The sequence below is a fragment of the Phyllostomus hastatus genome, unplaced genomic scaffold, assembly GCF_019186645.2.
Source record: "Phyllostomus hastatus isolate PE091 unplaced genomic scaffold, TTU_PhHast_1.1 phas_scaffold_200, whole genome shotgun sequence".
In the NCBI taxonomy this organism is placed as follows: Eukaryota; Metazoa; Chordata; class Mammalia; order Chiroptera; family Phyllostomidae; genus Phyllostomus; species Phyllostomus hastatus.
In genome coordinates this window covers 10,758-26,738 of record NW_025334016.1, presented here as the reverse complement: position 1 = coordinate 26,738, position 15,981 = coordinate 10,758, and the positions used below count along the sequence as shown (strand labels likewise).

Here is a 15,981-nt window from a genome sequence, read left to right as displayed (position 1 = left end):
GGATACACCCTGGCTCCAGCCATTATCCATCGGAATACCCCACCTTCCTCCAGGGATCAAGGAATACCTCCTCCCTCTATCCAGGGCCCAGGGAATATACCTCATTCCAACCAGGGTCCCAGGAATAGCCCTACCATGATCTAGGGTCTACAAAACAACTCCTCCCTCAATACAGGGCCCAGGAAATACTCTCTCCTTCAATCAGGGTAGCAGAATACCCCAGCTCCACTAGGGTTCCACAGAATATCCCCACCCTCCTCCAGGGGTCAGTGAATACCCACTCCTTCCATCCAAGTTCCTTGGAATAACTCCTCTCCTCATGCATCGTCCCAGTGATACACCTCCCTTCATCCCCCGTCCCACAGAACACCTGTTCCCTACAACCAGGGTCCCAAAGCATACATGCTCCCTGTATCCATGGTCCCAGGGAATATGCCCTCCCATCCACAGATTCCTGATCTACAAGTGATGGGGTGTGTTTGGAAAGAGATTCCTACACACCTGTTTCATTACTTAGAAGGTTTGGGTTTCAAACACATGAATCAATGAAACACCTTTATTTATTTAGAAATCAATAACTTTATTGGAAGAAATGGTAAAACAGGAACATAAAAAACTTAAGTGAACGTTTTGAAGGGCAATATGGCAATAGGCATGCTCAGCATGGCAACCAAGTCACCCCATGGCTATCGGGAAGGCAGTCCAGGCTCAGTTCTTCTCGCTGTCTCCCAGGGTGAACTTGTCAAAGAGGTCCTCTGCCAGGCCGGATTTCGGAGCGCCCATCTTGCGCAGGTTGACAACATGGTCCTCCAGCTCTTTGATGAACATCACCTGTTGGGGCAGGTAGTGGCTCTCCAGGAAATTGCACAGGTGGCCGTCCTCCTTCTCGGTGGCCAGCTGGTGCAGACTCAGCAGGCTCTGGTTCACTTTCTTCGCCAGGTGTAAGGCACACTGCATGGCCCTCAGGCCACTGTCCCATTCGTCCCAGGGAGGACTGCTGTTGTGCTGCAGGAAGATTTGGCTCCCGCGCTGGTTCTGCAGCCTCATCAGCCTCTCGGCATGCTCCTTCTCCTTGCTTGACCTCTGCAGGAAGAACTGGCTGAAGTGCTTCAGGGCCACGTCTTCACGGTCAAAGTAGAAGGCCATGGACGAGTACATGTAGGAGGCGTGGAAGTGTACGTTGATGTGGGCGTTGACAGAGGCCTCACACTCAGGATGGTAGTTCTGACGCACAAACGAGGGCTGGGACAGCATCTCCAGGTCTTCAGGTGCAGGCGCGGGGCAGTGAGACTCAGGCAGTGCGTAGCCGAGGCTTCTGGGTGGGCAGTGGCAGGCATGACTGTGGAGGCTAGAGGGACTTGGAGTGATTCCATATTGGGGGAAGTTGTGGGCCAGCGTCTCAGTGACTCGGGCACCTCTCCATCTTTCACTCTTGGAATTTGTTCTTCACTCACTTTACTCTCTCTCCTGTCTCAATCTTTCATGGCAGTCCTGAAGACACTTTTCCTTCTGCCCTGTCTGCACCCCAATGTGGAGTGCGGGTGACCTCATCGCTGACCCCCTAGAGGCCTTCACCCCTTTCACCTGGCTTGCCAGTCTCTGTCCCCTTAGGGAAGCTCAGACTTCAGTTCCCTCTGGCAAGAAACAGAAGGTTTAGTTAAATCCTGAAAGCAAGCAATTAACCCTGTGGGTGTATTCATCACCTCCAACCTCATTTGTAGTTTCCCTGCCACTCAATAAGTGTTTTTCCTGGAGCTTTCACTTGATTCTAAGGAATGAGCCAAAGTAGTTGAGAATACCACTGATCTCAAAATTTCTTGAATTTGTTTCATAAATACTTATTATCTAAAAAGGCCCAGGCACTAGTCTAAGTTTTGGGCAAATACTAGTAACAAAAAGTGACTTCTGTTCCCATGGATTTGTATTCTAGTGCAGAAGCAGATCAAAACACAAACAGACAGAAAACTGCCATCTTTGTCCCTTTTGTGTCCCAAGGAAATACATCCTAGATATTATACATACATGGAAATTAAATGGGGGAAAATATGTTCTTAAAATTCAAGGGTATTATAGTGGAAGACATAATATCAACCTAGGTATTTATAATTCATTTATTTATGATTAATTCAACCACCAAACATATACTCCAAATTAGTGTTGGACACTGAGATTCTGGAGATACACAGAACAATCAAACCTGAGTCTGGTCTCAAGAACCAGCATAGAGTAATAGAATATTATAAGTGCTCTCACATGGTGTGATCATTGTGAATACAATTCTTCTTTCGCTTAAAGTTGTATTCCTGTTGCTTTGATTACTGTACCTTTTTTGAGTTGTCTATATCTCTTTGGAAGCTTATGCTATTTCATTTTTCTTTAATATCTTATTGTTGTCCTATTACAGTTGTCCCAATTTTTCCCCTTTGCTTTTCTCCACATAGTTAACCCTCATTCAGTGTTTATGAGGAAAACAAAGGATCAAATATCACAATGTAAACTTATCTAATCAGTTTTAGAGGTATTCAATTTGTTGATTATGTAAAAATGGAATAATAACCATGTCTATGTGATGTGTTGTTTGTAGTGATAGAATCATGCATTAGACATAGAAAAGAACTACAGGATCAAGTTTCTGGCAGGGACCACCTCCCCATGACAACCTGCCTGTCTCTAAGGATCTACTTCATCCCTCTGCAGAAGAGGAGAAGAGGAAACACAAGAAGAAGCCCCTGGTGTAGATCCCCAATTCCTCCTTCATGGGTGGGAAATGCCCAAGATGCTAGAAGATCACCAATGGCTTTAGCCATGCACAAATGGTAGTTTTGTGTGTTGTCTGCCCCATTGTCCTCTGTCAGCCTACAGGAGGAAAAGCAAGGCTTGCAGAAGGATTCTCTTTCAGAAGCAAGTAGCACGAAAAGCAGCCTGAATCAGGAGGAGTGGGGGGCCATCCCAGTAAACACATTTTGGGTAGCAAAAAAGAACTACATGATCAGTTTCTCAATGATGTGAAATTTTTTTAATAAATTTCATTCATCCATTTTTAGGGAGGGGGAGAGAGAGAGAGAGAGAGAGAGAGAGAGAGAGAGAGAGAGAGAGAGAAACATCAATGTGTGAATGTGTGGGGGTTATGGCCTGCAACCCAGGAATGTACCCTGGCTGGGAATCGAACCTGGGACACTTTGGTTCCCAGCCCGATCTCAATCCACTGAGCTATGCCAGCCAGGGCTGATGTGAAATTTTAATCTATATTTCCTTACATCAGTGTTTAGTCTTAATTATAATTGTAGACTGCTGAATTTCTTTGGGAGGTTTCATTGTAGACCTCACTATGAGAATCTGTTTAAATAGAAGAAACCTTGATATTGTAGAATGTTTCTTATTGTGTTCCAGTATTATGTAATAATTCATCCTTATAAATTTACTCTACCTAAGGTTGAAAAACTATTTTTTCTAAGGAAAATCAATAAATAAGCATGGGCTGGGAACCTCAGAATTCCATGAAGGAAATATACATGTGTTAAAGAAAAGTATCCCCTCCAGTTTTTCTTTAATGAGCAATATAAGAGTAAATATAAACACATAAAGAGAAACTATAACACAAGATCATATTTTTAAACAATATATGAATATAAGACTATAAGATAAGGTTTCCTTGAAAGGTTTGTGGTCAGTGTCTATAGTGTTTTAGTATTAGTCAGAGTTCTCCAGAGAAACAGAACTGATAGAATACTATCTATCTGTCTGTCTGTCTATAAACTAAAGAACTGGATCATGTGGTTATGAAGGCTCAAAATTCCCCAAATCTGCATTTGGCAAGCTTCAGACCAAGGAAAGCTGCTGTTGCAGGTCCAGTCCAAAGGCCAATAGGTTCAAGAGCCAAGAAGTGAAGTTGAAGGCAGGGGAAAGAAACAGTGTTCCCCCACTCAAAGGCAGTTGAGAATGAGGAGTTCCTTCTTTCTCAGAGTTGGCTCAGCATTTTTGTTCTCTTCAGGCCTTCAACTGATTAGATGAGGCCCACCCACAGTAGGGAAGGCCAGCTGCTTTACTCAGTGGACTGTTTCAAATATCCATCTCATGGAAAAACACCCTGACAGGCACACACAGAATAATGTTTGATTAAATACCGGTGTATACCATGGTCCAGTCAGGTTGATATATAAAATTATCCATCACAGTATTGTTTATAATAAATGTAGAGGCAACAAATAAAAATTCTAGTGCCATAATTGGCAAAAGCTGTTTTGACTTTCAGTTCCCTTCATCCTTTAAAAATCTACAAAACTAATAGTTACACCACTGATATTAGACAATAAGTTTTGACTCACTGTCAGTGATGAGCCTTCATTCATTCATTAATTCACTATATTTCTATTGAGTACATATTATATGCCAGGTATTTTTATAGGTCCTAATATAAAAACCTGTCCCACAAACTCCTCACATATGCCTTTTTGCAGCTAAGTGTTATTCAATACTCTAGATAATCTTTTCTTTAAAAATTAACATGAGCAGTAGGCTTGATGATATATTTACAAGGAAGCAGATCATAAGTAGCAGCAGTTGGTGACTTACTCTGTGTGTGTTTGCATATGTATAAAACTCATTTAATAAAGCAGCAATGAAAACTGAGAGCAATCCAAAATCAGTATTATATTATCCATCCTTAATATCATCTGTTCCTGGACTGTTGTTACTCTATTATCTCATTGTTACAGATACTCTCTCAGTTAATTTTTTACCATCACACAGCCATATTTTACAGATAAAGATGCTGTGAATTTGAGAGCCAGTAACATGCTCCAGCAAGCACACATCTTGTAATTAGCAGCCAGTGACACTGTGATCTGGATTCCTCTTTGGGTAATTTGGAATGTTTGGCTGCACCATGAGCTCCTTCAGGGCAAAAACTGTTTAACTGCTGTGATACTAAATTTCACATAGTAGGGGCTCAGAAACACTAGTTAAAATGTTGAAGTCCTCATTAGAAGCTTTATTTCATTATTTCTCATCATGTCTCATTATTTCCCCAAATTAAAACTATGAGTGGGAGTGGGTTTTTGGATGTGTTTAAACTGGGTTTCCTTTAGAAGGAAAAAAATCAAAGACACCCAATGGTTACAAATTATTCTTATAATTTTACTTTAATATGCACAAATATGAAACTAGGTATAAAAAATCTCTATGCTTAAAGGTACGCTTTTTTGGCTGTAAAACTAACAATTTATAAAGATATGCAAATAAAACTACAACATTGAAATTAAGAAGATTCAGTGAAACTTCAGATTATGCTTTTTGTCTTAAACATAATCACTTCTGACTGAGAATACACTTGCTGCCTCTTCTCTGTATGCTGGGATGCAAGTTCTCTCTCGAGTGCCATGCCCTCATTCCCTGATATGTGTGGGCCATCTCAGGTCTGGACCACTCTTCTTTCTGGAACAGTTGGCACACTTTAGCTCTCTGGGTAATTCATAAAGTAAATTTTCTTTCAGGTAGTGGAAGGTATTACTTAAATACTGCCTGTCATTTTTTATTACTTGTGAAAAGGAAGTGATACTTTACTCTGATGTAGTTATTCTGGTTTCCTGAAGTACAATTAAAGGTCTCATTAATTTTAGTAACTGAAGGTGCTGAAGTTTTGTTCTATTAAAAATATTATATAAATTATGTAAATTAGCCTACAGATTCGGAATGTCTTGAAGCTGTAGATAATTTGTTTCACTAAAATTGAGTGTAAGTATTTCCAAACAAGTTAGGCAAAAAGTATAATCCTTATAAAATTTTCTATGCCTCATAGTCATATTGACCTTGGGTGCTAATACAGTAACTTTTACATGTAATCATTTTTGTTCATGATTGGACATGAGCAATTTTCTCTCCCATTATTTTTTTAACTTTGCTTTCATACTCTCAAATGTTTATATGCTCTTTTTCTCATTTATGAAAATATAATAACCTCAATTAGCCAATGTTAATACTCAGTAAAAAAACACCACTTACAAAGGTAGATTTTGTGTAGTGTTTTCTGTGTGCTATTCACAGAATTACCTTCCTTCTGAGCTTTTCATTCTTCAGTTTTTGCTCACACTTGAAAAATAGACAATGTCCTTTAGATTTATTTCCTTGAGGAGTTTTGCCATTTTCCCAAAAAACAAGCAAAGAAACAAACAAACAAACCAAACCTCCTGAGTATTTAAGGTCAGTTAAACATATTTAGGCAACTTCAAATTCCTAGGAAATATCTGATTATTTGGTAGCTGTCTGCCAAAATGATTTTAAACTTAATTTATTTCAATGTCAATCAATGGGCTGAGACATATTCACTAGGTAGAATATAAACATTTTGCCTTTGCTTCTGTGGATGGAGTTCTCAAGTTCTGGTTTCTCACCTGACAAACACTCAAGAGGAAAGGCTCATTGATCTGCCGAGTACTGCCAGCTGTAGGACTTGTTTCTCCTTCAGTAATGTTATCCCTTGAGTTTGTCCAGCCAGAAAAGTGCTGATTTTCTTTCCAAACCACTGGCAGTGATGCAAATGTAGTGTGTGTGTATGTATGTCCGCGTGCCCCTATGTATGTGTAGGTGTTTACACACATACAACAACAACAAGAGGGCCTGAGTACAAAGACAAAACCTAGCATTCTTTTAAGGACGGGATTCAAACAAGTTGTGGAGTAATTGGTGGAGTTGGTGAGGCCAAAGGCAGCCCACTTGAGGGAAGAGGCTGTCAAATGCCTCTCCTTCATTCAGTGTCTGGCAGAACAGCCCCATCCTCCTGCAAGATTCAGGGAATGCCCCCTCACTCCATACAGCATCCAGGGACATACCCCCCTTCACCCAGGGTGCAGGGAATACTTCTTCTCTACATTTTCCTCAAGGGAATACTCCTGCCTCCATTTCAAGGGTCCCAGGAAATACTTCTCCCCTCCATTCAAGGCCTTGAATACCCCCTCTCTCCATACAGGGCCAAAGGGAATACCTCTTCCCTACATTTTGGTCAAGGGAATACTCCTGCCTCCATCCAGGGTCCAGGGAATACTCCATCCCCAATACTGGGTTGCACAGAATGCTCCTCCCTCCATTCAAGCCCAGGAATACCCTCTCTTTCCATACAGGGTCCAAGAATAAGTAGTCCCTCATTCTAGGGCAGAGGTGGGAAACACAAGGCCTGTAGGCTTAATCCAGCCCTCCACTTTGTTTTATCCACACCATCAACATGTTTCTACCCTGTGGAAGTGCTGAGCTCTGGCTAAAGAATTAAGTAGTAGTTAAATTTACACAGTCCTAAAATTATCTGCAGCCCTTTCAAGGCAACCTGGAAGCTGATGTGGCACTCTGTGAAAATGAGTTTGATACCCCTGATGTAGGGTCACACAGAATATCCCCTCCCTCCATGGTCCCAAGGTGTACCCACTCCCTCCATTCAGGATCTTGGGAATACCTCTTCCCTCCATTCAGGGTCACAAGGATACCCCCTGCCTCAATCCAGAGTCCAGGGCATCCACCCTAACTCCATAAAGAGTGCAGGATATACCTCCTCCCTCCATCCAGGGTCCCACAGAAACCTCTACCCTCTGTCCAGAGGCCCAGGGGATGCCTCCTCACTCCATCCAGAGTGTCAGGGAATACCTTCTCCCTCCATCCATCCAGGGTCCCAAGGAATATCCCTCCATCCATCCACAGTCCTGGAATTACCTCCTACCTCCATCCAGAGTAGCAGGGAATACCCTGTCACTCCACTCAGACTCCCAGGGAATAGTCCACCCTTCATTCAGGGCCCAGGGAATACCCCCACCCGCCATCCAGGATCCATGGAATACCTCCTTCCATACAGGGTCCCACCATATCCCCTCCCTCCATCCATGGAGATCCCAAGCTGCACACGATGGGGCATGGGTGAGTGAAGAGAATCTTGCACACTTATTTTAAAATTTGAAAGGTAACGGTTTTGCACACACGGACCAATGAAACACCTTTAATTATATAGCAACCAATAACTTTAGGAAGTAAAAACACTCGATCATAAAAACTTAACTGAACATTTCATAGGACAATATGGCAACAGGCATGCTCAGCACGGTGGCCAGCGCAAGTCACCCCGCGGGTATTGGGCAGGCAGTCCTTGCTCAGTTCTTGCTGTCCCCCAGACTGAGCTTGTCAAAGAGGGACTCTGCCAGGCTCTCTTCCGGGGCCGCCAGCTTGCGCAGGTTGTTGATATGGTCCCCCAACTCTTGGATGAATATCTCTTGTTCATGTACGTAGTGATGCCTGAGGAAGTTGCAGACGTGGCCGTGCTTCTCTTTGGCCAGCTGTTGCAGACTCAGCAGGCTCTGGTGCACTCTCTTCGCCAGCTGCAAGGCACACTCCAGGACACTCACGCCATTCTTCCACTTGTCTTCCTCAGGCCTGGGGATGTACCATAGGCGGGGGTTGCTGGCATTCCGGTTCTGCAGCCCGAGCAGATACTCCGCGTGCTCCCTCTCCTTGTTCGACTGCCGAAGGAAGAACAGGCTGAAGTGCTTCAAAGCCACATCTCCACGGCCGAAGTAGCAGGCCTTGGACAGGTACACGTAGGAGGCGAACAGCTCCAAGTTGACCTGGTTGTTGATGGCGGCCTCACACTCGGGGATGGCAGTTCTGACGCACATGCCAGGGTGCAAAACGCAGTCGCCATGTCTGGTAGCGCAGGTGCGGGCTGGGGGGCACCGACGTGAAGAAGAAGTCCTGGAAGCAGGAGCTGGAGATGTGAAGTAGCCTCTGAGCGTCCCGGGTGAGTCAGCGGCAGTGCACAGGGGCGGTGCTCCTGCGGTCTGCAGCAGAAGACTGCTGTTTTTCTCTGAGATGGAACCGGAAAAGGAAAGGTGGGACCTGAAGACTGAAAAATGTGACGAATTCTCGCGGGTGTTCTGGAGAAGGCGCGAAGAGGATCCCTGGGAAGGGGAGTGGCAAAGCGGGGTGCGGTGGGAGGGGTTGTCAAAGTGGGCAGTGCACAGGAGTCCTGTTCCTGGTTGCATCACAGCCTGGGTGAGGCGGGGAGAATGTGTTCTGACCTCTTAGCATTTAATGTTTTCAATTTTTCAATAATATGTCCATGTTGCAAGGACTTTGTCCTCTAATTCCTTCTATAGGAGACATTTTTATTGTATAGATCCGTTTTCTTCCATTGAAGTTCTGAGAATATGAATTTGAATTTTTGGTAAAATTCTCTTCTGTTTTCTGTGTTATATCGGGGTTCGCCCTGCCCAGAAACAGTTCTGTGTATTCCTTGTCTTTTTTTATTTTATCTTCCTCATACATCTGGCAAACCTGTGTTCCTGTACAGTTAGGAATAAATGACATATTTGATCCGCTGAGGTAGTGAGCACAGGTCTGGTCCGGTGCTGTGATGTGCATTTCCCTACAGGGCGTCTGCTGCAATGGAAGCCTGGAGTGTGCTGAGTTATCAGGGGGTGTTCCTTTGAGGCTACATGGCATGGCTTATAGGTAGGACAGGGACAGTCCTTCTGACCAAAAATAAATACGATATTTCTGACATTGGGAGACTAATACTTTTATTCTTCTAGGTAGATGTGTCCTATTGTGTCCCTTTCTCTGCATGTCTGCATTGTGTTAAGCTCATTGACTGTCTTAGGAGTGTACTTTGGGGCAGATTAAAGGTGTCAGATGCCACAGTTGAATAAAATTCACCTGTGAAGCCATCCAGTCCAGGGCTTTTGTTTGCTGGTAGGTTTTTTTGTTTGTTCGTTTTTTTGTAATGACTGCGTTGATTTCCTTAACTGTACGCCATGTGTTCAAATTTCCAGTTTCTTCTTGATTCAGCTTCAGAAGATTGTATGTTTCTCAGAATTTATTCATTTCTTCCAGATTGTCTCATTTGGTGGCATATACTTGTTCATGATAGTATCTCTTTTTTGCTACTGCTTACACACCTTAAACATAGATATTATTATGTCAGTCTCATTGTACTAGTGGGTGGGTGATCCGTGCCCACTGTGGGTAAATAACACCTACTGTGCATGAATGAGTCAGCATGGCAGGACTGGCACCACTGTCTTTAGAAAGACCTCCTCTAGAAGGTTGGGCCCACTTGGGCCTGGTGTCTGGGAACTTTGATTTAGGGAAGTGTTCCTACCTTTTCCTAATTGATAAGCATAGTCCTTGTGCCTAGAGTAGGGTAAACAATATAATTTATACTGAACACATGGTTTTTGCTGCTGTGTATGAAGTCTTGATACTTGCTAGGCCAAGGTTGCCTACATACCCAGTCCCTGATACAAAACCTGGAGCACTGGGTCTACGAAGAGCTTCAGAGCCTCAGAGTTATCTACAAGATGGTTCCACTTGGATGTCCAATTGGCATCTCAGGTTTTTGTGCATGATATGGCAGATCCCACACCTGGAGAAAAAAGTCTTCAAATTTAATAAACAGTGCTAGAATCAACCCAGGTATTCAATTCTAATCACCAGTACCCAGATTATTTTCCTGGTCCCTCACTCTTCACCTCTGGCCCATAAGCTGAACTTATCAGCTCATCCAGTCCCTGTGGAATTTGCCCACCTCTCTTCATTTTCTCAGTCACCACCAGAGTTCAACCCCCAGTGCCTTTCACCTGGATCAGCTAGAAGATCTCTTAACTGGTCTGCCAGCCCTCAGCTCTCCCCCCCTCCCTCTACATTCTTGAAAGCATTGCATCACTGATAACGTGCAGGGGAATGTATACTACTTCATATTCAATACCAGAAATTTGACCTTCAGCCTTGATCTTGTACTTCTCCCATCCTGTGGATATAATTTCATGTTTGGGAGTATCATGTTTGCCGTAGTGAAAGAAAGAGGACAAGCTGAAGCAAAAAGCTATATTTGGAAGTTTTGTAAGGGTACAAGGCATGACGAGCATGGGGACCTTGGGAAAGACATTCTCATTTCTCTGGGAAAGCCATCCTAAGGCTCAGCTATCATTGCAGTTTCTCAGTGAGAGCTTGTGGAAGTGGTAGTCTACAGGGAACAGATCTGTGTGGCGTGGGGAATGTAGCCCAGCCCCTGAATGAGAAAAATCCAGTGGGGAGCGAGTCCACACACAAGACCCAGGCCCACGGATAGGTTCTCCCATGAGGGAATCAGGCCTGCATTGTACCTAGGCTGCTATGAGTCTTGCTCTTTGCTAAAACTGCTCTCAGCCCTGGATTGAGGCAGCAAATGTTTACTGCATACCTTTAAAGTAATTTACTAAAAGCTATTGCTAAACCTCCCCAAGTGTGGAGTGTAACCAGTTCAAACCACTTTTCCCCTTGGTCTGCCACATCCTTCTCTGTGAAGTAGTTAGCAACATTCTTTCCTTTGTTATCTGTAAAAGGCAGTCATCTACTTAGGGAACCTGTAGATAGTAAATGAGGACCACCCTGGATGTAATGTACCCAGAAAAGCAATAAAAGCCTGTCCAGGCAGTTGTCCTGGCCTTCTCTCTCACTTAAAGAGCGTCGAGGCGGTCCCTTTTTCTCCACAGGACTTCTGTAGTCCCAGTGAATGTGTTCCTCACAGCCACAGCACAGGGACCCCGCGAGCTGGGGTCTGCATCAGTACTCTGCCAAGATTGCTTCTGAGATCTTCATCTTGCTAGACAGGTATTGTTTAGAAACATTAACATTTGCATACTATAGTGAAACTACAAACATATAAACTAAAATGTAAGAACCCTCTGATTCTTGCCCTATCTCACTTCTCTGTTTTCTTGGCCACTGGCAAGCACAGCAATAATTTTAATGGCAGGCTTTGTATTTTGAGCATGGACATGCATCTATTTTCACCAGGGCATCAGACCATCCACCTGACTGCCCCCCCTGCCATATGCCACATGGTGCCTAAGGAGAAGATAAAGTCTACATTTTCCAGGGTCCCATGGAAAACTCTTTCACTCCATCCAGAGTCCAGGGAATACGTGCCCTGTCCATTCTGTGGCCAGGGAATACATACTCCCTCCATTCAGGACCAGTATATACACCTGCCTTCCATGTGTAGTCCAGAGAGTACCTCCGCCCTCCATCCAGAGACTGTGAATAATGCCTCTGTGCATTCAGGGCCCTGGAAATACAACCTCCCTCCATCCAGGTTCCATATAGTATGCCCTCCCTCCATCCAGGGTCCCTACAAAATGGCCTCACCCTCCTATAGGGTCAAGGGTGTATGCCCTTCCTCCATCCAGGTTCCAGGGACAGCCCTCTCCCACCTGCTATTTTCCCTAGGCTCTCTCCTAGAGCCTATAACCCCACCCTCATTGCAGTGTGCAGGGAATTACCCTTCCATTCATGCAAGGGCCAGGAAATGAAAGCTCCCTGAATCCAGGGTCAAAAGAATAGTCCCATCCTGCTCTAAGTTTCAGGAAATACCACTCCCTCCAACCAGTGACCAGGGAATACCTCCTCCTCAATCTAGGGCCAAGAAGATACCATCTCCCTCCTTTCAGGGTCCAGAGAATATTCCACCCACAAGACTGGGTCCCACGGAATGCTCCTCCCCCATCCAGGGCCCAGGGAATACCTCTCCCCTCCAGTTTAAGGCCATGAAATACCCTCTGTCTCCATCCAGGGCCCAAGGAATACCTCCTGCCTCAATCCAGCACCCCAAAAAATAACTTCTTGCTCCATCCAGGGTCCAGGGAATACCACCTCCCTCTGCCCAGTGTACAGGGAATAACTTCTCCCTCCATGCAGTATCCCAGGCAATCCCCCTCCCTATATCCAGGGTCCAGGTAATGGCCTTTCCCTCCACCCAGGGTCCACAAAATACATCCATCTTCCATTCAGGGCCCAGGGAATACTCTCACCCTCCATCGGGGGTCCCAGGATACCCCCCTGGCTCCAGCCATTATTCCTCAGAAGACCCCACCCTCCTCCAGGGATCAGAGAATACCTCCTCCCTCCATCCAGGGTCCCATGGAATGTCACACCCTCACCCAATGTTTATCCCTCTCTTCCATTAAGATCCAGGGTACAGCCCCTCCCTCCATCCTGGTTCCTAGGGTATGCCCCCTGCATCCATGGTCCAGATTATACATTGTCCTTCCATTCATGGGATAGAAAATATGACCTCCCGCCACCCAGGGTCCAGGTAATATTCCCTCACTCCACCCTGGGAACCACGGGATGCTCCTCCTTCATCCAGTGTCTCACAGAATAGTCCCAACCTCCTCCAGGGTTCAGGGATACCACCTCACTACATCCACAATCCCAGGATAACTCTTCCCTCCATCCAAGGCCCAGGGAATACCTCCTCCCTCAATCTACGGCCAAGAAAATACAATGTCCCCCCCCATTCAGGGTCCAGGGAATACTCCACCCACAAGACTGGGTCCCATGGAAGGATCCTCCCTCCATCCCTGGTCCCAGGAATAGCCCTTCCCTCCATCCAGGGTCCACAAAACAGCTCCCTCCATTCAGGGCCCAAGAAACACTCTGTCCTACAATCCAGGGTCCCAGGACACCGCCTCTGTCTATATAGTGTCCCACAGAATAGCCCCACCCTCCTCTAGGGGTCAGTGAATACCCACTCCCTCCTCCCAGGTTCCTGGGAATAACTCCTCTCTCCATCCATCCTCCCAGGGATACCCCCTCCCTTCATCCTCCATCCCTCAGAACACCTGTTCCCTCTATCCAGGTTCCCAAAGAAGTTTTGCACCCTGTATCCATGGTCCCAGGGAATATGCCCTCCCATCCACAGTAATCCTGATCTACCAGTGATGGGGTGTGTTTTGAAAGAGACACTCCTACATACCTGTTTCATTACCTAGAAGGTTTGGGGTTCACACACAGGAATCAATGAAACACCTTTATTTAGGAACCAATAACTTTATTGGAAGGAATGGTAAGACAGGAACATAAAAAACTTAAGTGAAGGTTTTGAAGGGCAATAGGCATGCTCAGCACGGTGACCAGGGGAAGTCACCCCATGGCTATCGGGAAGGCAGTCCAGGCTCAGTTCTTCTCGCTGTCGCCCAGGGTGAGCTTGTCAAAGAGGTCCTCTGCCAGGCCGGATTCGGAGCGCCCATCTTGCGCAGGTTGTCAACATGGTCCTCCAGCTCTTTGATGAACATCACCTGTTGGGGCAGGTAGTGCCTCTCCAGGAAATTGCACAGGTGGCCGTCCCTCCTTCTCGGTGGCCAGCTGGTGCAGACTCAGCAGGCTCTGGTTCACTTTCTTCGCCAGGAGCAAGGCGCACTGCATGGCACTCAGGCCACTGTCCCATTCGTCCCCAGGGAGGACTGCTGTTGTGCTGCAGGAAGATTTGGCCCCCGCGCTGGATCTGCAGCCTCATCAGCCTCTCGGCGTGTTCCTTCTCCTTATCTGACCGCTGCAGGAAGAACTGGCTGAAGTGCTTCAGGGCCACGTCTTCACGGTCAAAGTAGAAGGCCATGGACGAGTACACTTCGGAGGCGTGGAAGTGCACGATGACATGGTTGTTGACGGCGGCCTCACACTCAGGGTGGTAGTTCTGGCACACAAAGGAGGGCCGGGACAGCATCTCCAGGTCTTGAGGTGCAGGCACAGTACAGCGAGACTAAGGCGGTGTGGTAGCCGAAGCTTCTGGATGCGCTGAGGCAGGGACTGTGGAGGCTCCAGGAACTGGGAGTGTCCTGCAGTGGCGCCAACACAGGGGGTTCTCAAGTGTCAGGCCTCAGGCACTGCAGTTGGCTGGGAGGTGGGACCGGAAGAACTAAGGCACTTAAAACTGTTGAGGGAGCGGGGAGGCACCATCAGGTACCTGGGCTTGTGGGTTAGGCTCAGGGCAGGGCCTCGTTGGTGGAGGTGCTTGAGGGGGGCCCAATGGGGCCAATGGCATTGGCACTTTCCAATTTCCATGCCAGCGTGGCTCACAGGGCCTGACAAGTATGGGCATCTGGCAGATACGACATTTTAAAATGTTCTTCAGGAATATAAGTGCAACTGTTTTAAGTTAATCTCATGCATGTTTTATTTGAGCAGCTTATTTGAAAATTGCCCCGATGTGATTGTTTCATTAAACATAGCCCTTTCGTGGTATCACGGGTTACATTTAATATCACAAAGCTTTGTTTGAGTGACTTCGCAGGGACATGAGGACAGTTCCGACAGCCCCGCTGACTTCCTAGACCTTGTTCCTCCAGCGATCTCCCCTTTCTCCCCCATTCATGATCAGCTTCACATTTCCCTGGCGGCAGAGCAGGGCCTCCAGCGTCTCAGTGACTCAGGCACCTCTCCATCTTTCACTCTTGGAATTTGTTCTTCACTCGCTTTACTCTCTCTCCTGTCTTTATCTTTCAGCGCAGTCCTGGAGACACTTTTCCTTCTGCCCTGTCTGCACCCCAATGTGGAGTGTGGGTGACCTCATCACTCACCCCCTGGAGGCCTTCACCCCTTTCACCTGGCTTGCCAGTCTCTGTCCTCTTAGGGAAGCTCAGACTTCAGTTCCCTCTGGCAGGAAACAGAAGGTTTAGTTAAATCCTTAAAGAAAGCACTTCACTTGTATTCTATCCTACTTACTTGACTAACAGTGATACTTGCATCCTGCCATTTCTACTTGTCTGTGATTTTGAAAACAAGAAAAGGAACTTTGGGGCAATAAAACAAAATGGTGGTTCATTTTTTTCTTCCTTTCTGTGGGCCAATATAGAAGTGAATGGATTGAAATGCTTTTCTTCAAATTATGACGTTTAGATTGGTAATAAAAAGGTTAAACATCTTGTTACTAGTCAGAGAATATTGGATTAGAAAATCAGTGCTAATTCATATGTTTCAGTTTGTTACTAAGCATTATATTAATTGGTAAGTATGGTCACTCGATAGGCCATTTAAAATAGTCCCTTCCTACTTACCTTTCACCTTCCTCTTTCTATTGCATATGCCCAATAAATGTCTTCTGAAGATCCATGTAGCTAGCTGACTGTGGCCCCATCAGTGCCAGGGTTCACTTTTCTGAATCTGTGCATTACATTAATGCAGAGCAGAAGG

The 15,981-nt window shown here is 45.7% G+C and overlaps 2 protein-coding genes and 2 pseudogenes across 2 annotated transcripts; 1 reads left to right on the top strand and 3 right to left on the bottom strand.

The window, feature by feature from the left end:
- Positions 1-708: 708 nt before the first annotated feature.
- LOC123832762 (ferritin heavy chain-like) lies at positions 709-1,254 on the bottom strand. Its single transcript, XM_045860548.1, has one exon. The coding sequence runs from the start codon at positions 1,252-1,254 to the stop codon at positions 709-711; it is 546 nt and encodes a 181-aa protein (XP_045716504.1).
- A 274-nt stretch (positions 1,255-1,528) lies between these two features.
- On the top strand, positions 1,529-2,909 carry LOC123832661 (annotated as a pseudogene).
- A 5,217-nt stretch (positions 2,910-8,126) lies between these two features.
- Positions 8,127-9,014, bottom strand: LOC123832660 (ferritin heavy chain-like). The gene has a single exon (XM_045860412.1). It carries the CDS (start codon positions 9,012-9,014, stop codon positions 8,127-8,129), a length of 888 nt encoding a protein of 295 aa, XP_045716368.1.
- A 4,954-nt stretch (positions 9,015-13,968) lies between these two features.
- LOC123832795 lies at positions 13,969-14,515 on the bottom strand (annotated as a pseudogene).
- Positions 14,516-15,981: the final 1,466 nt, after the last annotated feature.